Source organism: Chelon labrosus (assembly GCF_963514085.1).
Source record: "Chelon labrosus genome assembly, chromosome: 3".
Taxonomy (NCBI): Eukaryota; Metazoa; Chordata; class Actinopteri; order Mugiliformes; family Mugilidae; genus Chelon; species Chelon labrosus.
This window is the reverse complement of record NC_140339.1, coordinates 1,233,857-1,261,142: the sequence shown is the minus strand read 5'-3', so window position 1 is coordinate 1,261,142 and position 27,286 is coordinate 1,233,857. Positions and strand designations below refer to the sequence as shown.

Genomic DNA, 27,286 nt, shown 5'->3' with positions numbered 1-27,286 from the left:
GACATGAATGGCAGGAAATGTCCTGGACGCTTCACTCTGTTTGGTTTTTGTAACGGCGCCGGCGGCGGTGAGCATTAACCAGGTGGAGAAGCTCGGGGATGTTTCCTGTGTTTTGGAGCAGCTTCCATCAGAGACAAATGAGTCAGGTCAGACGTCTATATGTGGTTCTGGGTGAGGAGGGTGAGGCTGAGCGAGGGGACAGGTGTAGGGAGGGAGACAGCTCAGGCCGACGCAGAAGGACTTCCAGGAAACATATTTTCTTTATAATCTTTGAAACAACTGAAACGATCCAGCGTCTTGAGATGTCTCTCATCCTGACCGTGCTGGACAAGTTGGCTTACTTCCTGTCACTGATAGCGTTCTGTGTTAGCGTGTCCTACAGCTGGCTGAAATGAAGACAGGTGGAGACTGAACTAAATGATCCTGAGGTTTGAGGTTTGAGGCTTGAGATACGATGCTTTTACTGAACACCTGTGGACACCTGACACCTGAGAGTGAGTCTCTGGTTTACTGCTCGGTGTTAAAAACCAATGAATCACTGCGCAGGTGTAACTGAAGACCAGAGATGAGAATGCAGCTGCAGAGAGGAGTCCTGAGGCTGTCCCATGTGTTTGCACTGGTGCTGTGTGTTTCATCCAACGAGGACTTTGACTGGACGAAGAACGAGAGGACGTCTTTCTACTACGGCACCTTCCCAACCGGTAGGAAACAGGATTCATCTCCATAAACTAAAAGCTTTACAGCATCTTGTTGAATATGTTCTCTGTCTTAGATTAGGTTTATTTTAATAATGTCATAGATTTAATTCAGCTTTTATCTGAGTCACAAGTTTATATTCACCTAGGCCACGTCTCTACGACCCTGTGTTCACACCTGGTGTTAATATACCGGGTTATATATATATATATACTGTATATACGATTTCTGTTTGATTAGATCTCTACCGCTGGATCAGAACCATAAACAGCTGTTTGTTCACTTGGGGACATGATCCAGATTTTGGAACAAGATGGAAAGTGTCTGTAAAGAAGGAAGTAGGGAAGGAGGAAGGAAAGGAAAAAGGAAGGCAGGGAAAAGGGAAGGAAACAAGGAAGAAACAGGGAAGGATGATAAGAAGAAAGAAGAAATGGATGAAGAAGCAAGGAAGGAAGGATTAGAAGGGATGAAAGAAAAGAGTAAACTTCTTTATTATTCCCTTAGTTTACAGCTACAAGTGACTCATACATGAAGTAGACTGGTTAAAAACCTTAGATTCAATGACTCCAAACAGTTTCAGTTGCAGATTCAAACTGTAATGAGGCATTTTAAATCATGTTTGAAAGTGAAGCTGCTGTGACTCCGGTCTGCAGGTTTTTCCTGGGGGGCCGGCAGCTCTGCGTATCAGACCGAAGGAGCCTGGAACATCGACGGGAAAGGAATGAGCATCTGGGACGCGTTCGCCCACAAGAAGGGGAAGATCCTCTCCAACGACACGGGAGACACGTCATGTGAAGGCTACCACAAATTCAAGGTGACGAAGCTGATTCCTGAAACTAGATCCTCACATGAGCCTCGTTATTTAATAATAAAAACAATCAAATCTTTCAAATCAATGCAACAAGAAGATTAATAAAAAACACAAACATCATTCTCTAATGCTATTAAGTCACTTTAGGGTCAAGAAAAAAGATTGTACAATGTTTACACAAAATAAAATATTTAAATTTCCTAAACTCTTCTGCATTGTTTTAGATTCTTCTTAATTTAAAAGTTAAATATGCTTTATTTCACTTTTCTTACAGAGAAAATTAACTAATTATTTTAACTACTGACAGGCAACATATAGCTTAGCTTAGCATAAAAGGCTAGCTAAACAAAACTACTTATGCCATGCAGCTGTTTCCTGGTTTTGTGCCAAGCTAAGCTAAGCTAAGCTAAGTTAAGTTAATAACCTCTCGCCTCCAGCACACAAACATAAGAGCGGTATCAGTCTTTTCATTTAGGTCATATCTTCAGAAGACCAGTAAACGTATTTCATAAAATATCTGTAGGTTTGAAGACGTTTGTCAGTAACAGAGCTAGTTTGAATATGATCACAGAGTCTCCGTGTTTATCTGAGCTCAGCGTTAGAGTCTAATTTGAGAACGTTTTATTTTCTTTAAGGACGACATTAACCTGATGAAGGACATGAAATTGAACCACTATCGTTTCTCCATCTCCTGGCCGAGGATTTTACCCAGCGGTCTGAAAGGTAAGAAGATATCTGAATGTCATGGTACCGTGTCAGAATTTATTTTATAAATATTATAAATACTACATAGAGAACTGGTTACCCTGGAAACCAAACCAGATTTCTCTGCATGCAAATGGTTTCTGATGGATAGTTGGTCTGGAGGGAACTGATTCTGCTCCAGTGAAATGGGAATAGTTGCTGCTTTCCTTTGTTCTGGATCTGGTTAAATTAAATCATTTATGAAATTATTTGCACATTTCAACCAAAAACCAGGAAGTGAACCTGAGTCTCATTACATTGATGGAAACACTTCTGAACACATGGACTCTGATTTAATCCAAGAGCAGCTCCTCTCTGATATGTAATATTGGTGTATTTTACTGAATAAAGCACTTTTATTTTTCATATCAGAGAACATTCATTTCTATTCTATTATTATTCTAATGGCTTCTACTGCAGACGAGCACATCAACGAGAAAGGAATCAAATACTACGACGACCTGATCAACTTGCTCCTGGACAACCAGATCACGCCCATAGTGACTCTGTACCACTGGGACTTACCTCAGGTTTGTTTTAAACGTCTTTTTGACGACTGGAAGCTGCAGCGTGGACGCAACAGTCTCACGGTTTTTCCTCTTTTTCCGAGTAATCAGGTGCTGCAGGAGAAACACGGCGGCTGGCAGAACGTCAGCATGGTCAACTACTTCAACGACTTCGCCAACCTGTGCTTCGAAAGGTTTGGGAACAAAGTCAAGTACTGGATCACGTTCAACAATCCGTGGGTATGTCAGGCTGAGGAGGAAGCAGCTGTAGTTCCTGACCCCTGAGTCAGAGCCTGAGTGTCAGTGTCTTGTTGTTTCTAGTCCATCGCTGTGGAGGGATATGAAACCGGGGAGCATGCACCCGGACTGAAGCTGAGGGGAACAGGAGCTTATAAAGCTGCTCACCACATCATCAAGGTACGACTGGACGCTCCAGGCTGAGAACTCCAGCTTCCACTGGATGATTCATTTCAATAGTTTACCTCATAATGAAGCTCCTATAATCTGCTTTAAATCATGTCTGTGAAAAGTCACTTGTTATTGTTCAGAGAGAATAAAGATCCTTAAATACAACTGTTCAGAACTGAGAAACATTTTTAGGTTCAGATTGCATTTAAAGTTAAAACTTTCCATTTTTATAAAGATGATATTTGGATCAAGAGACTGTAAACCTTCCCTTAGTGTTTCTAATCTGTGTGTTTCTAATTTGTGTGTTTGTAATCTGTATGTTTCTAATCTGCGTGTTTCTAATCTGTGTGTTTGTAATCTGAAGAGATTTAGGTTTCTAATCTGTGTGTTTCTAATCTGTATGTTTCTGATCTGTATGTTTCTAATCTGTGTGTTTCTAATATGTGTGTTTCTAATCTGTAGAGATGTGTGTTTCTAGTCTGTATGTATCTAATCTGTGTGTTTCTAATCTGTGTGTTTCTAATCTGTGTTTCTAATCTGTATGTTTCTCTATGATGTATAATTCTGCTTAAACTCCTGCATGATACGAGCTAATCCTCCTGATGTAGAACTACTGGTTTCGGTCTCTGGTCTCTGTAAAGCATCTTGAGATAATCTGAATTGTTAGTGAGGAGTGTTACCGTGGTAACCACACCTGAGGCCCTGAACACTTGATAATGAAAGTGGTTGTAATTCCTACAATGTTTCTATCCAATACATCATGAATACCTTCCAATTAAAGCCAAGAGTCTCAACTTTTTTTTTCATTTAAATATTATATTAATGTTTGTGACATAATGTTTTGGTAAACACCTAAAAAAAGTTATTTTCCTGAAGTAGGAGCTATACGACACTAATAAGAGGACTGATTATTACCTAGAGTTATGGGAAATATAAAAAAGGTTCTAAAGTCCAAAAGTGTTTAATAACATTAAAACAAATGTCTTTGATTAAGGTGATCTGTTCTAGGTATGTGTCGTTGTGTCGCTCATGATTCATTTGGTTTCATCGGTAAATACAATGGTCTCAAAGGAAGGTTTGCAGATTAATGTGACTCTTTGTTTCTGTCTTTTCAAAAGGCTCACGCTAAAGTCTGGCACACATACGACATCCAGTGGAGAAGCAAACAGAAAGGTGAAGTTTTTCTTTTAAATATGCTTTTTTTTTTTTTTTTACGTTTGAAATCAAAGATAATTTCCCTCTAATGACGTGTCCATGCGTCTACCAGGTCTGGTCGGGATCTCCCTCACCGCCGACTGGGGGGAGCCGGTGGACATCTCCAACCAGAGGGACATCGAAGCAGCAGAGCGATACATCCAGTTCTACATGGGCTGGTTTGCTACGCCCATCTTCAATGGAGACTACCCCCAGGTCATGAAAGACTACATTGGTACGTCAAAGTCCAACTGTCCAATGAATATTATTCTGCTTGCAGATTGACGTGGAAGTTTTACAGATGTAATCTTCATCTAACGTTGATGTTTCCTCCTTCAGGCAGGAAGAGTGGCCAGCAGGGCCTGGGAGCTTCTCGGCTGCCGGTATTCTCTCCTCAGGAGAAGAGTTATATCAAAGGCACCTGTGACTTCCTGGGCCTCGGACATTTCACAACGCGCTACATCACCCAGAAGAATTACCCGTCGGGCCTCGGAGGCAGCTACTTCGCGGACCGTGACCTCGCCGAGCTGGTCGACCCGCAGTGGCCTGATCCTGGTTCAGAATGGCTCTACTCGGTTCCTTGGGGCTTTCGACGCTTGTTGAACTTTGTCAAGGTACGCAGCGCAAAACCTGACCCACCCAGACCTGAAACAGATAATACATTTAAGATGAAACCTGTGGGGGCTTCTGTCAAATCTCTCAGGGAGGGGTGATGGCTAAGGCTAACTGACAGCAGACTGAACTGTTTACCTGAGGTAGCAACACCCTCAGTGGCCACTAGATGGCTTTTAGCCTGGAATCCATCCTGGTCTGGAGTCTCTCCATCTTTGCTTGCTCTCAGAGTTGGACAATGTGGACTCATCTCGTTCAGTCTTGTGAGATTTCTAATAAAAGAACGCAGAAAATATATATTTTAATATCGATCCAAGAAATTTTATTTAGTCGTTTAGGGGGGCGGCCAAAATTCTGCAGATGTACAGTTACATAAGAGGAAGCATGGACACAAACCTACTGAATGAGTTTAATAAAAATGCAAACGATATTCTTTTAATGTGAAATATTTTGTCTGAGCAGAGCCAGTACGGGAACCCGATGATCTACGTGACAGAGAACGGCGTTTCAGAGAAGATGCTCTGCACCGACCTCTGTGATGACTGGAGGATGCAGTACTTCAGAGACTACATCAACGAGATGCTCAAAGGTGAAACAAAGGAGAAAGGAGCTGGAAACTGTTTATGACCCCGTTTAGTCCTCACATCAACACCTGGTCTCACCTGTCCATCTCTAAGTCCATGTGTCTCCACCTGGTCTTAATCTAAATGTGTCTCCACATGCGTCCCCAGCCAGCACTTGAGATCTGATCTCAGTGTGTGTGTCTGTAAATCAGCAGCGCCATCATGTGGTCAGTAGAATATTGTACCAGCTGCTGTCTCTAATGGATCTCTACCTACCGCTGGATCAGAACCATCAACCAGAACCAGATCAGTGTTCACACCTGGACCTGTTTAACCTGGACTCTAGAGACCAGATCAGTGTTCACACCTGGACTCTAACCTGGATCAGGTGTTAATGTGAGGTCTGTGTAACATAATAAACCTTTGTGTCCCTGGTGCAGCGATTAAAGATGGCGTGAACGTGAAGGGCTACACAGCCTGGTCTCTGCTCGACAACTTTGAGTGGGATGAAGGATACTCTGAGAGGTTCGGGCTCTACTACGTGGACTTCAGGAACAAAAACAAACCGCGCTACCCCAAGGCCTCGGTGCAGTTCTATAAACGCATCATCAGCTCCAATGGTTTTCCCAATCTGAGAGAGGTAAACTCCAGCAAGCACCAGCACCACGCTGCTCGGTACAAGAAGAGAATATGACGTTTTAACTGAGAGAGTTTCCGGCCTTTACAGGTGGAGAGCTGGAAGAGGAAAGCTGTGGAGACTTGCTCCTCCAGTAACCAGCTCCTGGCTGCAGGTTAGTACCGTGAAGCTCTGCAGCAGACTGTCAGGAGCTCGGTGGGGGCCAAGCAAAGGAAAATTCAGTCTGAGGCTTGTTGTTCTGCTTTCTAACGGGGTTTTTCTTTGTTTTGCCCCTCCAGCTAGAAGAGAGTCGAAAGGAAATCAGCAGCAAAAGGCTTGGCCAATACATGATGAAGTTTAGGTACACGCATTAAAACTGTGAAATGATTCTGTCAGTAAACAATATTACTCTCTGGCCCTAGCGGTTGTTAGCTTAGCCGCGGTAGCGTGTCTGAACTGAATTGTCAATTTAGCATCGACCGTCAACCAGAGAATGTTGAAAGTTATTAAATGTCAAATATTCAACAATCAAGATATAACTCCAGTCCTAACTGTAGTCGGCCAGATCAACAATACAGGTTTTTGAAATTGTCAAACTAGCTGCCGTAGCTAGGCTAACAACAGATAAGGCTAATAGTGCTAATATTACCTTTGAATTAAGCTGCAAGGCATACTTGTAGGCCTTCTACTGTCATTAAATCACTTAGCACATTGCCACTGCTTTGTCTTGTCAGGTGGGGGCCCCTACTGTCATTGAAACGCTTAGCCCATTGCCATTTCTGTAGTTTAACATTTGTCTTGTCAGGTGGGGGCCCCTTAGAGAGGTCTCCTAATGTTTAAAACATAACCCATTGCCACTGCCTTAGTTTAAAGAGGTGGGAGCCCCTACTGTCATTGAAAACCTAGCACATTGCCACTGCTCTGGTTTAAAGAGGTGGGAGCCCCTACTATGATTGTAAACTTAGCACATTGCCAATACTATAGTTTAAATCTTAGTTTATCCTACTGTAACTGAAAACTTAGCCTGTTGCCACTGCTGTAGTTTCAAATGTGCCTTGTCAGGTGGGGGCCCCTTAGAGAGGTCTCCTACTGTTGTTTAAAACTTAGCTCATTGCCACTACCTTAGTTTAAAGGGTGTCAGCTCTCATGGGCTGCTACTGTCATTGAAAACTTGTGTACTGTAGTTTAAATTTCAGGCGAGGGCCCCTTAGGGGGGTATCCTACTGTGACTTCTGTACCTTGCTGGCCTGGGGGCCCCCAGCAGCGTCCTGGCTCTCCTGCTGACGAGCTGCTCCTCTGTTCATGTGTTGCAGATCCTCTGATCGGTCACATGGAGATGGTGACGGAGATCGTGGTTCCCACCGTCTGCACGCTGTGCATCCTCCTCAGCGCCGTCTTCCTCATGTTCCTGCTGCGAGGACGAATCTGAATCGTCCTCCGTTCAACCCCGACCAGACCTCAGGGGCCCCGGAGACAAAACCACCACCTGAGTGAAGCTGTAAACCTTGATCCTGTTGAGATTTAACTGTCCCGCCGCTCTGCAGGAACTCAAACTTTAGATGCTTTTCATTCTTTTTATTTTGTTTCTTTTCCTCCAGCTGACTGCAGAGAGGAGCTGGTTCACTGTCAACAAGTTTGTAAAATGAAGAGTGATGGAGATAAAGTGTTGTACTCTGTGGATCATTAAACTTCTATTAAACACATTTATAAGAGTTCAATGTCAAGTGATTGTTGAATAATAAATCCTCCTTCTTATTCACTGATGTTTATGAAAACGCTTTAAACCTTCTTATAGTAGAAATTATGTCTTAGATTAAACTGCACAGGTGTTCCTAATAAATTGAATATTTTATTGAATTAACAGCAGATTTGATGGTTCTTACTAACAATTTATTTAAAGTTTTAAAAATATATTTCTTTATTAATCAAAATACTTTGTAGTATTTTGATTTGGTGTTAAAAATCCCACGAGACAAACGTATATATTGTAGATGAAATAATTCTCTTCTTTTACTTAATGTATGAAAAAAATATATTTTTAAACTTTTGTTAAATAAAAACGAATCCAAGTGGAACATTTATAATGATGTCTAAACTACACTTTCCATAAATACAACAGTAATTTGCGTAAATTTCTGTGTGATTTTATTTTGAAAAGAGCGTAGAATTTAGCACCGGAAGTCTATGTTGGCTGCTTCCGGTTTTCTGTAGGTTCGCTCACCAGGCGGCTCGTCAACCGGTAGGAAGATTAAGTTTTATTTTAACTGCACCGGGTTAAATTTATTAGCTGTTATCACGTCTGACGCTTGTCATTTAGGTTTGTTTATTGATTGTTAGACATATTTTCATTGACGCAGCTAGCGTACATGTTAGTAGCTCGTAGCTAGCCTTGCAGTGTTTACTGCGCGAGCTGATCAACGGCCACTTGACGTTAACGTTTCTCGGAGTTAAAGTCAGTTTGTTTTTTGTTCAGATAAAGACAGATACTGTTCCGGTCAAACAGTCTGTGGGTGTCGGTAAATACTGCGACTGAACGTTGAGTTAGGAACGTGATTCCAGCTCCATGTTAGTTGAGTTTAGCGCCTTATTGTGGCGGAAGCTGCGTCGGACCTTTCACGCGCCGATACCGACCATAGAGGAGGCAGGGGGCGGGGCTTCTGATATTTCAAAGTAAAAGCCGAGTTACACAGCAATAATAAAAGTGGCAAAGATTTCCTCTTAAATGTCTTTTTAGTTCATCTAATAAAATAATAACAATCAAATGTTGATTATTGACAAACTCGTAAAAGACACAACAAATAAAACTTTATTAATATAGATGTTATAGTTGCAAAAGTAAAAGTCAGATAAAAAATGGAATAATAAAAATAATATAAAAGTAAATTTATGAAGATAGAAGACATATTTACAGTGGCTAAAGCTTAAATAAATAACAAGGTTGAATATAAATCATGAATATTATGACTAATAATGACAAATTCAAACAGAGTATTGGTCTTAGTGAAATAAATATTGTGCAGAAATGACATTTTGGATAAAACTACCTGAGATATATGTATTACCTTCAAGAAAAAACAAATATTATTTCACAGAATTAAATGCTGAATGCATTTCCTGAGATGCATCATGTCTTTATTCATGATACATCAAACTGTTTACAACTAGTTTATTGCAAATTATTTTATTCATGTTGAGAAAAACAAATTCAGCTACTGGAATTTTAATTTAGCAGTAAATTAATAAAGACTATTTTTTTCCTTCTGTGCACATTTTGATCTTTTTTTCTATTTTTATTTTTTATATAAATATTTTCTGCATTTACAAATGTGGATTAAAACCAGTATTGACTTATAAACAGATTTTTTTCTAATGATTTCATTTGACTTCCTGCAGAGTGAAACAGATGGACAACAGTCTGATGGAGGACGAAGATTTCCCTCCTCTCCCTCCTCCTGTGTCTCCAGGTCAGGGAGGACGGGACGATGGAGACCCCTTTGCAGATGGTGAGGAGTAGATGTCTGCGTTCAGATCTGCTTTCAGAGTCTTTCTGTTGTTTGTCTGTTAATAAAGTGACGCCGTTGTGTTTGATGAAGGGGACGAAGGAGAAGTTTCCAAACTGGCCGACGTCCCTGCAGCGAAAAGGAAAGGAGTGAAGAGACCTCAGCCCAAACTGGACTCTCAGAGGTTACACAGTTATTTTACTTCACTGTTAACATGTAGAATTACACGTTAAAGGGGTTTGGAGATAAATGGATCTCTACCTACCGCTGGATCAGAACCATCAACAGCTGCTGGTTGACTTGGAGACATGATCCAGATGTTGGAACAAGATGGAAAGACTCTCCGTCCTTTAATTCTAGCTTCTCCATTTGTCTTCCTCCAGGCTGACGTCAGAACGAGGACTTCCTGCTCTGCGGACTCTGTTTGAAAACGTCCGTTTTAAAGGAAAAGGACACGAGGTGGGACCAGCGTCTAGTCGTCGACTTCTTTATTTCATATTTAATAATAAATAATTGCAGCGGTGATGAACGTGTCTCTGTCTCTAGGCCGAGGATCTGCAGCTGTTGATGCAGAAGATGGAGAACTGGGCTCACAGGTTGTACCCCAAACTACAGTTTGAAGATTTTATCAGTAAGGTGGAGAAGCTCGGCGGCAAGAAGGACGTCCAGGTGAGACGAGGACGCCGCTGAACGTTTCTTTAAAGCTCTCAGGGTTTCTACAGCTCAGGGTTTGTCTTCATTCACAGACGTGTCTCAAACGGATCCGACTGGACATGCCGCTGACGCATGAAGACTTCACGGTTAAAGACGGTAAGAGGTCAACGTTGATCCAGACTCATCTGTTCTGAGCACGTGCAGTAGGTGTTAATGTTTACCTGCTGTAGGTGACGAGGACGAGGCGGCGGCGGCGGCGGCGGAGTTAGAGACGTTCAGAGATCCAGACCCGTTCAGTGACCTACAGGGACCCATCCACTCAACTCCAGCTCCTCCTCCTCCTCCTCTTCATCACTCCCCAGCTGCTCCTTCTCTGACTGAGGAGCAACAACGACGCATTGAGCTGAACCGACAGCGAGCTCTGGAGAGGAGGCTTGCACGACAGAAACAGGAAACAGGTCAGACGTCTGGAGATCGGTTTAGAAAGATGACTTTAAAGCTTCTAAGTTGAAGGTCTGCTGCTGCAAATAGCTTCGTAAAAAAAATAAAGTTCTTGACATTTTATTTTGAAGCTTTAGTGGACGTGCTGTCTCCTCTTAGAAACTCTTGACCCGTGCTCTGTTCTTCTTCGTTGGTGTAAACAAACTGAACCATCATCAGTGTGTTCTCTGCAGGTTGAAGCTTTTATTGTGATGACTGTTCTCTAACACTAGATGGAGCTGTGAGCTTCTTATCGTCTCGACCCAGGACTCAAACCGTGATGAACAGAGAGCAGCTATAAGATCAATCTACTCACTGAACAGTTCATGTGTTAATGACTGAAAAAAGAATCTCTTGTTTCTGCCCTAAAATGATCAGATATCTGTATAATATATATTTGTACGTCTTTATTTCTTGTCCATTTCTTCATATGCTAATTCTGTACATGTGCTTATACTATTTTTATTTTATTTTACTTATTTTATTAACTGTTCCTCATCTCTGTCCTTCAGACTCTCAGACCGTCCTCACGTCCTCGACAGAGAACGAATCCAGTTCCTCTACAAACGTCCTCAACGTCTCCAGAGACCAGGATGAGACGCTGGAGACAAACGGTGGCAGCAGCTGCACACGGCCGCTCAGCCAGCTTCCTCCCACACAGTCTGAGCCTCTGGCTGAGCCTACTGAGCACGCTCAGACCGTCTCTGACGCGGAGCCTACCGAGCACGCTCAGACCGTCTCCGACGCGGAGCCGACCGAGCACGCTCAGACCGTCTCCGACGCGGAGCCTACTGAGCACGCTCAGACCGTCTCTGACGCGGAGACTACTGAGCACGCTCAGACCGTCTCGGACGCGGAGCCTACTGAGCACGCTCAGACCGTCTCCGACGCGGAGCCTACTGAGCACGCTCAGACCGTCTCCAACGCAGAGCCTACTGAGCACGCTCAGAGCGACACCGGCGTGGAGCTTCATCTCAGCGACAGCAGTGATGATGGAGATGAAACGGCAGCGATTTAAAGTTTCTGTTTGTTGTTTTATATCCAAAATGTATAAATGTATAATTAATTAATAAACATTTAATTCAACGTGTTGAGTTCTAGTCGGTGAAATTATTCAGTTAAACGTCAGAAAAAACAGCAGCAGCTGAGCCGGTCGCCTCCTCTTCCTCTTCCTGGTTTGTTTTCCTTCCATATTTCCTTTTTCCTCTCCTTCCTCCTTTTCACCTTTCACCTTATTCTTCCTCTCCCTTGTTCTTTTTCCTCTTCCTTTTCATCTATTTATTCGTCTCCTTCCTGATTTTTCCTCGTTTCCTCTTCCCCAATTATTTTTCCTTCTCATTCTCTTTATGCCTTTCCTTCCTTTCTGTTTTCCTGACCCACTTCCTTATTAGTCTTCTCTTCCTACTTCTTTACCTTCCTCTTTCCTCCGTTAATTTTCCTCCAACTATTTCTTTTCCATCCTCATTCCCTCCTTATTCCTCTCCTTCCTCCTCCTCCTCTTCTATTTCCAGTAGATGTGATGCTCCTCTTCGTCATTTGATGATTTCAGAAGTTGGTTCCACGATTAACAGCGTTTAACTTAAATGATGGGTCGTCTTCTGGCATTTATAAAAACAGTTTATTGTCTTTATTTCCGTTTTATTAAAACATCAGTCGTGTTCAGTCTCTAGAAACATTTTAAAACTTCAGTTACATCTGTGATTTTAAAATAGCTGTTTTTAATGGAGTCCTTTAGATTAAAACTAGAGTTTAAAACTGAATATATTGAACTGTCTCAGTAAAAAGTCCAGAAATAGGAGCAGGATCAGGATCAGGACCAGGATCAGGATCAGGATCAGGACCAGGATCAGGATCAGGACCAGGATCAGGATCAGGACCAGGACCAGATCCAGGTTCAGGACCAGGATCTATAAGCTGACGTTTAGTGACAGCGCCTCCAGGTCTCTCAGAGCCAGCTCCCTCACCTCCTCCAGCAGGGAGTACAGGTTGGGTTTTTTGCTCTGGCGGAACTCCCTCTCCTCCCTGGAGAGTTTTGGGAGGCGAGACGCCTTCTCCTGGGCCTGCGCCTCCTCAGCCTGACGCACCTCCTGGACCAGCTGGCTGCGGAGCCGGGACGGGGGCTGCTGGGGGGCGGAGCTGAGGTGAGGCCGGTTACTGATCACCTCCAGGTTTAGAGAGTCGGCGTGGGAGGTGGAGGAGCGGACGGAGATACGGACCTGGAGAGAAAAGAATCAGGTCAGACTGATGGAGGAGGAGCTAACCGTTAATAATACTCCTCTAATAAATCCAGACACTGTGAGCTACTCCTCCTCCTCTTCTTCTTCTCCTTCTTGTTCCCCCTTATTCCTTTCTGCCTCCATCAATGTCTCCTCATTCTATTCCCCTCATCCTTTCTTCACCTCCTAATTCTCTACCTCCCTCGCCATCTCCCCTTCTTCTCCTCCCTCTCTACCTCCTTCTCATCTTCCTCCCTCTTACTTCTCCTCCTCCTCCTCTCTAGTAGATGTGAACTCATGTATCTGATCACATCATCTGATTCGGTCTCCATGGTAACGGTCTCTGATCAGGATGGAGACATGAGGACCTCGGTGTCCTGAGGTCAGAGTCACAGATTGTTCTCTGATGTCTGAATGATTTTAGTTAATTTACCTCACAGATAAAATAAATATTAATATTAAAGCTCTGAGGAGGTGCTCTGGTGCTCTGAGGAGGTGCTCTGGTGCTTTGAGGAGGTGCTCTGGTGCTCTGAGGAGGTGCTCTGGTGCTTTGAGGAGGTGCTCTGGTGCTCTGAGGAGGTGCTCTGGTGCTTTGAGGAGGTGCTCTGGTGCTCTGAGGAGGTGCTCTGGTGCTTTGAGGAGGTGCTCTGGTGCTCTGAGGAGTCTCAGATCTGACGGAGCAACTTTGAAGAAGCTCGATGTGGAGAAAAGAAGACTAATGCATCTGAGCTGATTAAATAATGAATCAGTCAGTGTCACGTTAAATCAGATCTGCTCACGGTGATGTGGTCGAACAGCCTGAAGGTGGAGGTGCCACAGCTAGAGGTGGTGGTGATGTGGTCCGGGTACCGTCGCACTGAGCCGCTCTGCCAATCACAGCGTCCGTCGACTCCCACCGCCACCACCTGCTGATCCCTGCTCTTCAGGTACACCGGCGCCTTCACGCCGTACCTGGAAGAAGACAAACAAGCTGGTGATGAACCCTGGAAGCCACGCCCCCCGCCTACAGTTATGCTATATTTCTCCATTGGGAACTGATTCCGCTCCAGCTGGGCCAATCAGATCATGTGGGCGGGGCTTAATGTAGTGGACAGAAGAGTCAGTGTACACATCATAAGAGCGTCATGGAGGTGATTCTGTTTATGAGGCTACTGTTACTACTTATATTAGCTTGACTGTTAGCTTGTTCAGGCTACTTAAATGGCTAGTATTAGCTCATTTAGGCTAACATAGCAGCTAACGTCATATTTTCATAGTTGCTTATGTTATTTTGTTTATGATATCACGGCAGCTAACATTAGCTTGTTTGGGCTAACGAAATGGCTGACATTAGCTCATTTAAGCTAATTATGTGGCTAACATTAGCTTGTTTATGCTAACCTAGCCGCTAACATTATCATATTTAAGTTAATAAATCACTAACATTATGTGTAGCTAACATAGCAGCTAGCATTAACTTGTTTAAGCTAATTAAGTGGCTAACATTATCTTGTTTATGCTAACCTAGCCGCTAACATTATCATATTTAAGTTAATAAATCACTAACATTATCTTGTGTATGCTAACGTAGCAGCTAGCATGAACTTGTTTAGGCTAATTAAGTGGCTAACATTATCTTGTTTATGCTAACCTAGCCGCTAACATTATCATATTTAAGTTAATAAATCACTAACATTATCTTGTGTATGCTAACATAGCAGCTAGCATGAACTTGTTTAGGCTAATTAAGTGGCTAACATGATTGTGTTTATGCTAACATAGCAGCTAACATTAGTCAGACTCTAATTTGAGGTTTATTTACTTTAGCACAGATATGCAATATTGGTTCATTTTCCTGAATAAATGAATAAATAGAAATGTATTTCTCTTTTAATGTGTTTGAGCGGCTTCTCTCTTATTTTATTTTATTTTAAGCTGCACTGAAGACTTGGATGAATCGTCATCAGTCCCGTTGTTTCAGCTTCATTTTTGTTTCTTAGAAAGGCTTTTAACCTTAAAAAGGTTTCTTACTCTGGGACAAACACCAGGACGCCGTTGTCTTTGATGGAGTAGATGACAGCGTCGGCCACACAGCGCGGGTCTGTCTCAGGGTCTTTGTCCTTGAAGTAGAGACACTGAAACAGAGTGGTGGACAGAGTCTGGGCTCGGTGGGCGGCCTGGAAAAAACAAACACAAGAGTTAGCTTCGTTTGTTCAGGACAGAGTCGTAGCCACGGCGACGGTTACGCGGCTCTGACCCAGTTCCTGTTGTTGATGTGATGAGCCATTTCCTCCACTTCTTTGTTGGTGGCCAGCGGTTTGACAGGACCGACGCCGTCCTCCATGTCGATGGCTGCCATGAGAAGACGGTGGACCACGATGTCGGCGTAGCGACGGATGGGTGAGGTGAAGTGTGTGTAGCGATCCAGAGCCAGACCTGAGACCAGCACAGATCATTTAAAGTCATCCAATCACAGACAAGACAGACTTAGAGAAAAAATAGGAACAAATCAATAAAAATCTTTGAAACGTTATAAAATATTTGTTGGACTGTCGTCATCTGAGGATTACCATAATGGTAGTACTGGTCCAGAGGCTGAGCTCCCGTGGAGAAGTACAGGGCCTGAGACATGGCGTGGGTCGCCATCATCCTGAGGATCCTGTTCACCAGCGGGTCCTGAGTGTCCACGGCTTGGTCCAGAGAGTCTGCCAAGTCCTTGTTGGTCCTGGAGGAACAGAACCAAGGTTAGAACTCTAAATGTTCACCGGCTGGAATCCAAAACACTTGTTCAGTCCTCACATTATCACCAGATCTCACCTGGTCTCACCTGTCCATCTCTAAGTCCCTGTGTCTCCACCTGGTCTTAATATAAATGTGTCTCCACGTGCGTCCCCAGCCAGCACTTGAGATCTGATCTCAGTTTGTCTGTCTGTAAATAACCTGTATTCACACCAGGACCTGTTTAACAAGGACTCTAGAGACCAGATCAGTGTTCACACCTGGACCAGTTTAACCTGGACTCTAGAGACCAGATCAGTGTTCACACCTGGACCTGTTTAACCTGGACTCTAGAGACCAGATCAGCGTTCACACCTGGACCTGTTTAACCTGGACTCTAGAGACCAGATCAGCGTTCACACCTGGACCTGTTTAACCTGGACTCTAGAGACCAGATCAGCGTTCACACCTGGACCTGTTCCACCTGGTCAGATGTGTGATCTCTGTCCTCGCTCACCTGGTGCTGATGTTGAAGCCTCTGGCGGTGGCGGTATCCACCAGCTCACTGAAGAGCTCCTGCCGTGGCGGCGGGTGGCGTCTGAGCAGGGCCTGGTAGGGGAAACTCTCCTGGATCTTGCGCGCCACCCAGTGGTTGGCGTAGATCATGCACTCGGCCACGGTCTCGTGGACCTCCAGTGGCTGACGTGGGACCAGGGCCTCGATGTTCCTCTTCTCGTCCAGCTGAGCACGAACCTGAGGAGGGAAAGAGAGCAGAGAGGGTTTGATCTCACTGAAGAACCACCTGTGGATCAATCCGCTGCAGAAACTAGTCCCTACCTCTACTCCCTCCAGCTCCAGCGCTCCTCCTCGGTCCCTCTGTGCTCGGAGGTGTCTGGCTACACGTGTCAGCGTCTCCAGAGCCTGGCTGAGCTCCTTCAGCTTGACCTCCTTCTCCCCGGGGCTGAGCTCCTTCAGCTCCGGGACGTCGGCCGGCTCTCCGTTGAGGAGCGCCTGGGCCAGCTCGTAGTGCAGCTGGTAGGAGGATCTGATGATCGTCCGGCCGTACCACACCTTGTTGACGGCCAGGGTTTGAGCGTCCAGCTCCCACAGAACGCTCATCGCATACCTGAACGTGAGACAAGATTATTTTTCATCTAGGTTTTAGTTTTTGCAGTGTATACCTGGGGCGGCCCACTCACCTGTCCACTCCCCCCAGCAGAGAGCAGAGGTCTGCACTGAGGACAGGGGGCAACATGTCGTACCTCCGGTGTGCCAGGTAGTAGGTGGTGGCCCTGAAGGAGAAGGCTTGTTACTGAACTGAAGGTTCTGAGTTTGAGTGGAAATGATTTTCAGACTGAACTAACCTGGACCGAGCCTCCAGGTCGGTGAGAGAACCCTCCTTGACGAAGTGAGTGACGTCAGCGATGTGGACGCCGAACTCCAGCAGCTTCCCGCCAGCGAGGCTACGCACCGACATCGTGTCGTCCACGTCCTCGCAGCCCCGCGGGTCGATGCTGAACACCAGGTGAGTCTCCCGGAGGTCTCGCCGCTTCGCCACCTGAGCGGGGTCTACCTTCCACGGCTTCTCAGGGGAGGTGACCGGCATCTCTCTTAGCTGAGGACGTACAGACATAAAAGATAATATCATGGACATTTAATGATAACTAATAAGATAATGAAACCATTTTTTCCTCTAATGTCTCCAACAGACCAGGTATACAAAAGTGTTTTATTCAAAAAGTGTTTGTTCATTAGTCATTTTAATATAGGGACAGTCAAAATGGAATCTAACAGTACCCACAATCCTCTCTGCTTCACTCTGCCATGATGGGTGTCATTAGAAACTAGAGAAGCTACTATTTCTATAGCTGGAGCTAACCAGCTAGCCTCAGCTAACAGGGAAAACACACAGCTAAACGTTAAATTTCACAGTCATCATATCAGAATTTCTTCTTCTGTCTCAATATTTCATCAAATCCCAAAACAACAAAAGTAACTGATATAGTTTTATTATCTTCTGTCCTTTAGAGTCTATCCACATGATTCTACATCAACTATCCACCACATGGTGACTTGACTGACAGAATCTGAGCCCTGTGCCTCAATTTCATCAGGGTCCTTTGTCTCCATCTAGTGGTCTAATGGTGGTACTACAGATAATAAACAGAGTGCAGCCATCTTGACTAAAAGTTAGCTTAGCATTGATATGTAGCATGCCTTGGTGACTGGTTTCCCTGGGGAGTTCCATGTGTGAACAACATGGAGGAAATCTCCATCTTCTTCTGGATTGTATAATGTGCACAATGGTAGAATGTGATGATGTCCAGGATGATGATTTATTTATTTATTTATTGTTTAGGGTTGAAGAAGCAGTCGTGTGTTTCTAAAGAGAAATGAAGTCATCAGTCGTTTTATTCTCTGACCTGAGCATCAGAGAAGGGAGGAACGTTGATGCAGTTCTCAATGAGGATGGTCTGGACCTCCGTCTCCAGCTCTCCGGCTCGGCCCAGAACCCGAACGCTGTGGCCGTTGGGATAGAGCGACGTGCTTTCCCAGGAATCGATGCGCACCACCACCCTGTGTTCCTGGGACAGGACGGGGACATGAGGCAACATCATGTCACATTATTAAGGATTAGTAAAGAAGAAGGAGGAAGAAGAAGTTTCTGTAACTTCTAGAAACTCCTTACCTGATGTTTACCCCACCTGGAGCAGATGGATTTATTATTAAAGGTTACCTTCACATCTCTACTGTCTGATTATTAGAAGAACAATAGAGTCCATGGAAACACAGCACAGTTCTTCTTCTGATGTTCTTGTGAGGACCTTATCTCCTTCCCTCTGTCATTAAATGAGCTCAGAGGAAGTCACACTGACCTGCAGAGCTTCAGCCTGCTGGGTACTGATGCGTATTTTGGGGATGCGATGGTCCCAGGGAATAGCCAGGATCTTCTGAGAGTTCCTGCTCTGGTTCTGGGTCCCGTCTCTGATGGGGAAAGTCACCACGTAGTCCCTCCAGTTCCTCTGCAGGATCCCCACAACACGACCTGGGGGTTTCACGTCAGACATCAGTACAGAGACCTGTGCAGCTACCACATGTTCCTAATGTTTTGGCAGTTCAGTCCAGTTTAACAGCACCATAGGCTACAGTGGCTAGAACAGGGTTTACATTAGAATGACTTCAGTAGTGTACCTAATGTTTTGTCCAGTGAGTGTATATTTCTGCTGAATAAAGGTGATTGGAGCTTCTCCTGTTTGTCACATTTCATGAAAAATGCCTGATACAAATCTACAGTTGGCTCCGCCCACTGAAGTACACGCCCCCTAGTGCAGGATGAGTTGGTTATATTTAAATATTAAATACTGCATGTATGAACTTATGACCCTTGAAGATCAGTTCCTTCAGCATGGACGGTTCTTCCTTTCCTCTTTCCTTCTCCCTTCTTTCCTTCTCACCATTGTTTCTTCCTTCCTTCCTCCCTTCCTCCCTTCCTTCCTTCCTTCTCTAAAATAACTACCATCATAAATAAATCAGATCTTAACATGTGAGAGTCTTTCCATCTTGTTCCTAAATCTGGATCATGTCTCCAAGTCAACAACCATCTGTTCATGGTTCTGAACCAACAGTAGGAGAGTAGTATTAGCAGTTTGTCCAGAGTGGACGATCTCACCCGTCGGCATGGGTTTACTCTGGCCGTCCTCTCCTTCCTTCTCGTCCCCGTGTCCCTCCGTCAGCGTCGTGACCTTCCCTCGCCACTCGCTCTTTGGCAACAACTCCACCACGACCACGTCGCCGTGAACGGCTCGGTTTCTGTTCTTGACTCCGGACAACAACACGCCCCGACTCAGGTCTGAGGACAGAGGACATGGTGGAGAGGGTGGTGAGGTGAAGAGTCTGGATCAGAGGTCGTCTCACATGGTTCTAGTTTTGTACCTGTGTTCTTGTTGGAGGAACCTTCGGTCATGACGAAGGCTTCATCCTGAGCCCGGTGCTTACTGACTTTCAGAGTGCCCTGATGTAAAACAAGAAGATTAGAAACTCACTCATTCAACTAATCATTCACATTCCTTCCTTCCTTCCCTCCTTCCTTCCCTCCTTCCTTCCTTCCTTCCTTCCCTACTTCCTTCCCTCCTTCCCTCTTTCCTTCCTTCCTTCCTCCCTTTTCCTTCTATCTTTTGTTTTCCTCCTTCAATCCCTTCCTCCCTTCTTCCTTCCCCCTTTCCTGCCATCCCTCTTTCCTTCCTTCTTTCCTTCCTTTCCTCTTGCCTTCCTTCTTTCTTTCTTCTATATTTTGTCTTCCTCCTTCCTGCCTTCCTTCCTCTTTCCTTCCTTCTTCCCTCAAATCTTCCTTCCCCTTTCATTCCTTCTTTTCTTCCTTTCCTCCTCCTTCCTTTCCTTCCCCCTTTCCTTTCTTCTTTCCTTCTTCTATATTTTGTCTTCCTCCTTCATCCCTTCCTCCCTCTTTCCTTTCTTCCTTCCTTCCTTTTCCTTCTTGTATATTTTATTTTCCTCCTTCAATCCTTCCCCCCATTTCCTTCCTTCCCTTCTTCTCTTTCCTTCCTTCCCTCATTCCTTCTGTTCTTCCTTTCCTCCCCCTTCCATCCTTCTTTCCTTCCTTCTCTAAAATAACTAACGTCAGAAATAAATAAGAACTTAACGTGTGAGAGTCTTTAAGGCTTGTTATTAATGTTTTACAGACACACAAACTGAGATCAGATCTCAAGTGCTGGCTGGGGACGCATGTGGAGACACATAAATATTAAGACGAGGTAGATGGACAGGTGAGACCAGGTGTTAATGTGAGGTCTGAATTTAAACATCATATCCTCCGTCCTAAAGAGAGACTGGACCAACTGGACCAGATCTGTACCTGAACGTAACGTCCAGACTTGATTCCAACCTCCAGGACTTCAGCGGGCAGATGTTCAGAGAACTCCTTCTTCGAGTCCTCGCCCTCCTTCTCTTGTAGCGCCTGAGAAATGGAGGCGTACAGCTCATGAGCTGCCTGCACCTCGGACCAGAAGTTCTGCAAATAATCCTGCAGAATAAAAATTACAACCTGGTCAAAGACTATTCCAGGAGAACCAGAATGAGACTGATCACATCACACGGTCTAGTTTAGAAATAAAGTCTGAACATCTGCGACTAAATTCACTACAAGATGAAACTCTAGTCTCAAAACGTTGGGTCGTACCTGGACGGAGATGACGTAGACTCCAGAGTGGAGGCTGCTGTACTGGGCCACGGCTTCCTGGTCCTCTGTGATCATCACTACATCCATCATACCTGCCAGGTGGTTATAGTACCACACTGCTGCAGAGTACACACACCTGAACACACGTTCACACGACAACTTTAAAACAAAGACATGGACGACCAGAGAATGTGGACGAAGGCGGTTAATAACGAGCTCTGACCTGGTCTGCCACTTCTCCTGGCTCTCGCCTTTCTCTCGTGGACAGTAGGAATACTCTTGAAATTCATTAGCAAACAGCACACAGTCATGACGGGGGTCTTTGATGAGGTTTCGTAGACGGTTGTAGTACCTGCACAGATGGAAGTAAATACTGAGGTAAGTATAGGTCGGGAAATTCAAGAACTGTAGGGAAATACTCGACCTGGACAGTTAGTCTGTAGCTACGTAAGTTAGGAGAAAGTAAGGGTGTCCAATCCAAGAGTCCCTCTCTGATCCTAACTGTCCTAGAGTTGGTCTCCTGTGTCTTCCTAAAGTCTGTCCTTGTCTTCCTTGTCTTCTCCTAGAGTTGGTCTCCTGTAGCTTCCTAAAGTCTGTCCTTGTCTTCCTTGTCTTCTCCTAGAGTTGGTCTCCTGTGTCTTCCTAAAGTCTGTCCTTGTCTTCCTTGTCTTCTCCTAGAGTTGGTCTCCTGTGTCTTCCTAAAGTCTGTCCTTGTCTTCCTTGTCTTCTCCTAGAGTTGGTCTCCTGTAGCTTCCTAAAGTCTGTCCTTGTCTTCCTTGTCTTCTCCTAGAGTTGGTCTCCTGTGTCTTCCTAAAGTCTGTCCTTGTCTTCCTTGTCTTCCCCTAGAGTTGGTCTCCTGTGTCTTCCTAAAGTCTGTCCTTGTCTTCCTTGTCTTCTCCTAGAGGTGGTCTCCTGTAGCTTCCTAAAGTCTGTCCTTGTCCTCCTTGTCTTCTCCTAGAGTTGGTCTCCTGTAGCTTCCTAAAGTCTGTCCTTGTCTTCCTTGTCTTCTCCTAGAGTTGGTCTCCTGTAGCTTCCTAAAGTCTGTCCTTGTCTTCCTTGTCTTCTCCTAGAGTGGACTGGATTCAGTCCAATAAATCTTTCTGTCAAAGTTAATGTAGTGTGGAGAGGGTAGCTGGTACCTTGTGTTCTCTACTCCAGAAATGTTCTGGTCATCCAACGCTGCCATAAACTCCCTAACCCTCTCTGGAAGATGTTTCTCCTTGACGCTGTCTCCAGGAAACTTTTCTCTTCTTTTAAACGTTCAGTGTTTGTTGTTGTTGTTTGGGTGCAGCCTTTGACTGAGTGGACTCCATGGATTCTGTCTAGATGATCAACTACTACCACCTCACCACACATCCACATTACACTAGTTACTGACTAATAGAGGACGACCTTCGTTTACACAGGAAACGTCTTCTTTTACAGCTTAGACACGAGCCAACTGCCACTAAAATAGAAGAAGAAGAAGAAGTAGTCTTCATCTTCTTCTTCTCTTTGTTCTGGAAACGTCTTGGTCATCTTCTTCTACTGAATCAATTCAGGGTTCCATACTTCTTCTTCTTCAATCCCCCTTCTTCTTCCATCTTCCATCTTCTTCTACGTGGTTAAATAACTACAAAGATCAGACTCGGATGAAGCCCAACTCCGAGCCGATTATTTGCCGGTTGTGGTATCAGGACGTCCCAAACAGACCAACCCAACATCCCAAGCAGAGAGGGGTAACTCCTTAGCAGCACCTGTACAGTCGACCAACAGTCACTTAATGACTTACCTGTTTAATATTTACAGAAATAAAAAAATAAATGTACTGGATTTTATCCCCTTTGGAGGAACGCAGTGTACCTGTCATGAACCTTTAAGGTCATGACACACCTGTTGTGTCCTCGTTCCACTCGGTGTTTTGAGGTGAAAGGAAACAGTGATTACTGACTCAGTGTGGCATCAGCAGCTCCACCGGCCACGTGTACCCAACATTATCAAAAGTGAAGCCTCATCACATTAATGATGCAACGTTTTAAAATGTCTGCGTGGGCAGAAATCAGAAACAGATTGGACCTAAACCAGGGGTCATGTGGGACTCCTTATTTACAGGGTTCACCGGGTTCTTCAGAAGAACTCCTGCACGGCGGCGTGGTCTCGTTTAGCTTCGTCAGCACAGCTTTGATATAATGAGCCTGACCCCTGCCACCATGTGGCAGGTAGGTCGTCGTCACAGGACTTCAGGAATAAAAAGATCTAAACTGCAGGATCTGCAGCATCGCCTTGAAGGATTTTCGTTGTATAACTGAAGGTTGTAATTAAAGGACAAGAGGTGAACAGTTTTTGTACTTGGCCTCTCTCTAAATATCTACGGTAAAGAGAAAAATGAATGAATTAATAAACAGTATTTATACAGCGCCGCTTTAGAGATCTTGTGTCCTTCAGAATTTTCTACATTTCTGAATAAAAATGATTTAAAACATTAAAAGGATCTGAACACAAGTCCTTAAAGCAGACAAAGACATGTTCCAGTTCCTCACATCAACTGCTTGCTTCAGGTCCTTCCACAACATTTCTATTGGATTAAGGTCAGGACTTTGACTTGGCCGTTCCTAAACATTCATCTTGTTCTTCTTTAACCGTTCTTTTGTAGAACCACTTGTGTTCTTGGTTCTCGTTGTCTTGCTGCATGACCCAGTTTCTCTTCACATTCAGCTCATGGACAGATGTCCTGACATTTTCTTTTAGAGTTCACTGGTAGAATTCATTGGTCCATCAATGAGGACAAGCCGTCCTGGTCCAGATGCAGCAGAACAGGTCCAAACCAGGACATTAGCACCCCCATGTTTGATGGAGGGATGAGGTTCTGATGCTGGAATGATGCAGTGTTGTTTCATCTCATTTAAACCAAACTATTCTACTTTGGTCTCATCTGTCCACTAAACATTGTCCCAATAGTCTTCTGTTTTGTCCACATGATGTTTAGAAATGTTCTTCTTGGAGAGCAGTGTCTTTGTCCATCACACCATGGTTGTTCAGTGGATTCATCAACATTAACATCAGCCAATGAGAGAGAGGCCTTTAGCTGCTTAGAAGTTCCCCTGGGTTCCTCTGGGACCTCTCAGACTATTATGGAGTGATCTTTGTTGGTGGACCACTCCTGTGGAGGGGAACAGTCGTCTTCAATCTGTCTGACTGTGGATTATTTGTGGGTTCCAAACTCTTTAGAGATGGTTCTGGAACCTTTTCCAGCCTGATGAGCAACAACAACTCTTTCTCTGAGCTCCTCAGAAAGCTCCTTTGTCCACAAACATGTGTTGTGAAGATCAGACTGAGACAAATCCCTGATTTATTGAAACTAAACCAGGAACTGAACCACACCTGAGTCTCATTACATTGATGGAGACACTTCTGAACACATGGACTCTGACTGGACCTTGAGTCAGTCAGTCAGTTGTTTGACAGTAACAAATCAAACTATATTAATGACTATGTTGTGAGGATGTTCAGTCTGTTGTTGTACCTGCGTCCCTTGCTGTGTAAAGCCTGACAGGCGGTCTGAGTGAACACGACGCCCTGCAGCTCTCTGAACTCCAGGATCTCCAGGTAGTCGACCACCACCTTCGCATCAGGCATCACGTAGTGTGTCAGATCTCCAGGCAGCACTTTGTTGCCTGTCCAGAAAGTTAACTATTAGTTTAAAACGTTTTAAACTTCATGAAGGTTCTGGTGTTCAGCTTTAGTTTCTAATAACTGAGAGAGATGTTGATTTGACTGTTTTCATTTTGTAGAACTATTGAACTGACGTGTGTTCCTAATATTTTGACACTGTAGTCAGTGGGCTAGACTAAATAACAGAAACACTTTAGTGTGATTAGAACTGCTCCTGTTTGTCTTGTATCAATAACATGCTGGTGACAGATCTACAACTAAATTGTTTTTATGAGTGTATTCCAAGTTTATTATTGGCCTGAGTTGACTCCGCCCACTTAAATACACGCCCCCTAGTGCAGGATGAATTGGTTGAATTCAATCAGTGTTGAATACTGCATGTATACACTCCCTGTCCAGTTCATTAGGTACACTAGTGAAGTCATTCTAATGTAAATAATGTTCAGTTGAAATATTGTCAGAAAGCCCTAACCTAGCCCACTGACTACAGTGTCAAAATAATAGGAACACGTGTCAGTTCTACAGAATGAAAACAGCTGAATCAACATTTCTCTTAGTTATTAGAAACTAAAGCTGAACACCAGAAGCTCTAACTGGGGTATCTAACCAGTAACTTAGAACCAATCTTAAAACAACCCGGATGTAGTTAACTAGTTAAATGAATGAACTAGTGAGCTGGTGAGGTTTGATCTTCATCCTTTATCCCGGTAAACACATAAACACTACCTGTCAGGTGTAACAGTAAACAAATGTCTGCGGTGTGTTTGGGACCGTCCGACTTTACCGTTGTCACAGTCCGCCTGACACAGGGAGCTGTAGCAGGGGACCCGCTCCCTCACGTAATGTTCCCGGACCACCCGGACCTTCCGGCCCCGGCTGCTCCTCAGGTGCAGAATCCTCTCCGTCTTAATCATCTTCGGGATTCGATCATAATCCGCCTGCTTCCTCCAGCCACTGGGACGCGGGAACGGACACTTGTTGTAAACAGATCAAGTTCCGGGATGTACGTACGTAGGAAAGGGAAAAGCACGATGACGTCATGACGTTTAAACCCGTCTCTCCCCCACCCCCCTGCTGCGTTCAAGTGCAATCGGAACAGAAAGAATTACAACGCGAAACGAATGTAGCCGCGATTAGGTTTTTTATTTTATTTAATACATTTCTTCTTTCGTTTTTTTAAGTTATAGTCCAGATATGGGTAGAAGTTTATCTAACTCATATATAAATCCATAGCACTGTTTATTATTATTATTATTTAATAAAACAATAAATTCCAAAAAACACAGAAAGTTATCTCTCAAATAATCTTAAAACTATCTGGACTATTATTATTATTATTATTATTATTATTATTGTTATTATTATTATTATTATTATTATTATTAATTAAAAATAGTTTCCCAAGATGCTCAGGTGTTTCAAAACTGAGATGGTTACAGCTTCTTGACTCAACAGACAATATGAGGAAAAGGGTAAGTGTTTTAAATATAGCTTCTTCTTTTTAAAAAAAAGTCTGACTGAATTGAAACCAAACTTTTAAATAAATCTGAACACTTGTATTTCAGCAAAATGTCGAACATTTAAATATTTTAGTAAATTAATTATTAGCATTACAAGCTAACCGTGTTAACACCTGATACCAGGTAGAAAGGAATACAGTTTAACATTAATATCATGCTGTTCCAGAAGCTTCCGGTTCAAATAATGTTTTTAATAATAATGACTTTTAATTAAACTGGTAGCCGAAAACAAGTGTAGCTCTAACGGCTTATTGCTAGCATGCTAGCTGTGCTAACCTCATAAACTAAATGAGTATTTTCGTAAATAGCAAATATCAAGGGTAACATTTTATACTTGTAGATTGGCATAAATGTGAATTTCTGAATATCTGACTTTAGTTAAAGACTAAAAAGTGTTTTTTTGTTTGTTTTTTTTAACATTTCCGTTGAGTTATGCTAGCTTTTTTGGTTTTTCGCTAGCATGCTAGCTGTGCTAACCTCATAAGCTAAACGAGTATTTTCGAGTATTTACGTTTAATCCCAGATATCAATACTAACATTTTATATTTGTATATTAATATAAAGATGATACTCAGAATGTCTGTGTTTAGTTTCAGACTATAACGTGTTTTTGTGTGTGTGTGTGTGTGTTTTGCGTGGAGCGGGCGACGAGGTGAGGTGTGGGGGTGCGTCCTCTCGCCGCCTCCCTCCCTCCGCTGCTCTTTGGCTGCGCCGCGGACGGAGCCGAGCTGCGGCAGAGCAGCAGCAGCAGCAGCGTTGAGGCTGAAGTTGAGGCGGCACCGACACGGACGCTCACGGACTTTGCTCGCGTTTTCTGACTCGACATCAGGTAGAAAACTCATCTCTCATGGCTCCTGCTGCGACTCCGCATTCACCTGCACCAGGGAACTTTATTTAGGACGCGTTCTGCTGCAGGTGAGCTCTGATAACCACTGTTTTATTCACTTCATTTACACGCGTGTCAAACATCTGTGGTCGAAAAGTCTCCTGAAACACGAAGTATGTGTTTTATTTAACTGCATAAATAACGATTGCAGTTTTATGTTTAATTAGAATTTTCTTTTTTGAAAAGACTGATCGATCTGCTCCTTTAATGACCCGCATGCATTAAATGCGTTAAATGCATTAAATGCTGCGCTGCATTAAAACTGGATGCTGTGTTGAGCTGAATAAGCAGTGTTTGGAATTAGTTAAACTCTAAGAATAAATAATTAAATAAATCCC

At 43.9% G+C, this 27,286-nt stretch overlaps 3 protein-coding genes across 3 annotated transcripts; 2 read left to right on the top strand and 1 right to left on the bottom strand.

The window, feature by feature from the left end:
• Positions 1–265: 265 nt before the first annotated feature.
• lctla (lactase-like a) lies at positions 266–7,743 on the top strand. Its single transcript, XM_084540734.1, has 13 exons — positions 266–701; positions 1,350–1,510; positions 2,143–2,230; positions 2,672–2,781; positions 2,869–2,997; positions 3,079–3,174; positions 4,284–4,338; positions 4,433–4,594; positions 4,699–4,973; positions 5,434–5,560; positions 5,975–6,174; positions 6,262–6,327; positions 7,412–7,743. The coding sequence occupies exons 1-13, from the start codon at positions 566–568 to the stop codon at positions 7,577–7,579; spliced, it is 1,773 nt and encodes a 590-aa protein (XP_084396860.1). The 5' UTR covers positions 266–565; the 3' UTR covers positions 7,580–7,743.
• A 613-nt stretch (positions 7,744–8,356) lies between these two features.
• tipin (timeless interacting protein) lies at positions 8,357–12,033 on the top strand. The gene is made up of 8 exons (XM_084541291.1): positions 8,357–8,389; positions 9,544–9,653; positions 9,744–9,834; positions 10,034–10,109; positions 10,197–10,319; positions 10,397–10,460; positions 10,535–10,762; positions 11,297–12,033. The coding sequence occupies exons 2-8, from the start codon at positions 9,554–9,556 to the stop codon at positions 11,800–11,802; spliced, it is 1,188 nt and encodes a 395-aa protein (XP_084397417.1). The 5' UTR covers positions 8,357–8,389; positions 9,544–9,553; the 3' UTR covers positions 11,803–12,033.
• Positions 12,034–12,070: 37 nt separating this feature from the next.
• Positions 12,071–25,545, bottom strand: dis3l (DIS3 like exosome 3'-5' exoribonuclease). The gene is made up of 18 exons (XM_084541290.1): positions 25,327–25,545; positions 24,394–24,544; positions 21,115–21,243; positions 20,892–21,027; positions 20,568–20,735; positions 19,631–19,709; positions 19,368–19,547; positions 18,574–18,743; positions 18,121–18,282; positions 17,062–17,312; positions 16,897–16,989; positions 16,535–16,823; positions 16,215–16,450; positions 15,550–15,704; positions 15,237–15,415; positions 15,011–15,156; positions 13,780–13,951; positions 12,071–13,000 (listed from the first exon to the last, which is right to left on the bottom strand). The coding sequence occupies exons 1-18, from the start codon at positions 25,454–25,456 to the stop codon at positions 12,692–12,694; spliced, it is 3,135 nt and encodes a 1,044-aa protein (XP_084397416.1). The 5' UTR covers positions 25,457–25,545; the 3' UTR covers positions 12,071–12,691.
• Between the last annotated feature and the right edge of the window lie 1,741 nt (positions 25,546–27,286).

Bases quoted from the DNA above. Each gene is read 5' to 3' on its own strand.
- lctla (XM_084540734.1), top strand. From the start codon at position 566: ATGAGAATGCAGCTGCAGAGAGGAGTCCTGAGGCTGTCCCATGTGTTT. The intron at 2,998-3,078 runs GTATGTCAGGCT...TGTTGTTTCTAG, and splicing joins TCACGTTCAACAATCCGTGG to TCCATCGCTGTGGAGGGATA. The intron at 3,175-4,283 runs GTACGACTGGAC...TCTTTTCAAAAG, and splicing joins CTGCTCACCACATCATCAAG to GCTCACGCTAAAGTCTGGCA.
- tipin (XM_084541291.1), top strand. From the start codon at position 9,554: ATGGACAACAGTCTGATGGAGGACGAAGATTTCCCTCCTCTCCCTCCT. The intron at 9,654-9,743 runs GTGAGGAGTAGA...TGTTTGATGAAG, and splicing joins TGGAGACCCCTTTGCAGATG to GGGACGAAGGAGAAGTTTCC. The intron at 10,320-10,396 runs GTGAGACGAGGA...CTTCATTCACAG, and splicing joins GCGGCAAGAAGGACGTCCAG to ACGTGTCTCAAACGGATCCG.
- dis3l (XM_084541290.1), bottom strand. From the start codon at position 25,456: ATGATTAAGACGGAGAGGATTCTGCACCTGAGGAGCAGCCGGGGCCGG. The intron at 21,244-24,393 runs GTACAACAACAG...CCATCTGTGCAG, and splicing joins TTACACAGCAAGGGACGCAG to GTACTACAACCGTCTACGAA. The intron at 16,824-16,896 runs GTGAGTGGGCCG...TCTCACGTTCAG, and splicing joins CTGCTGGGGGGAGTGGACAG to GTATGCGATGAGCGTTCTGT.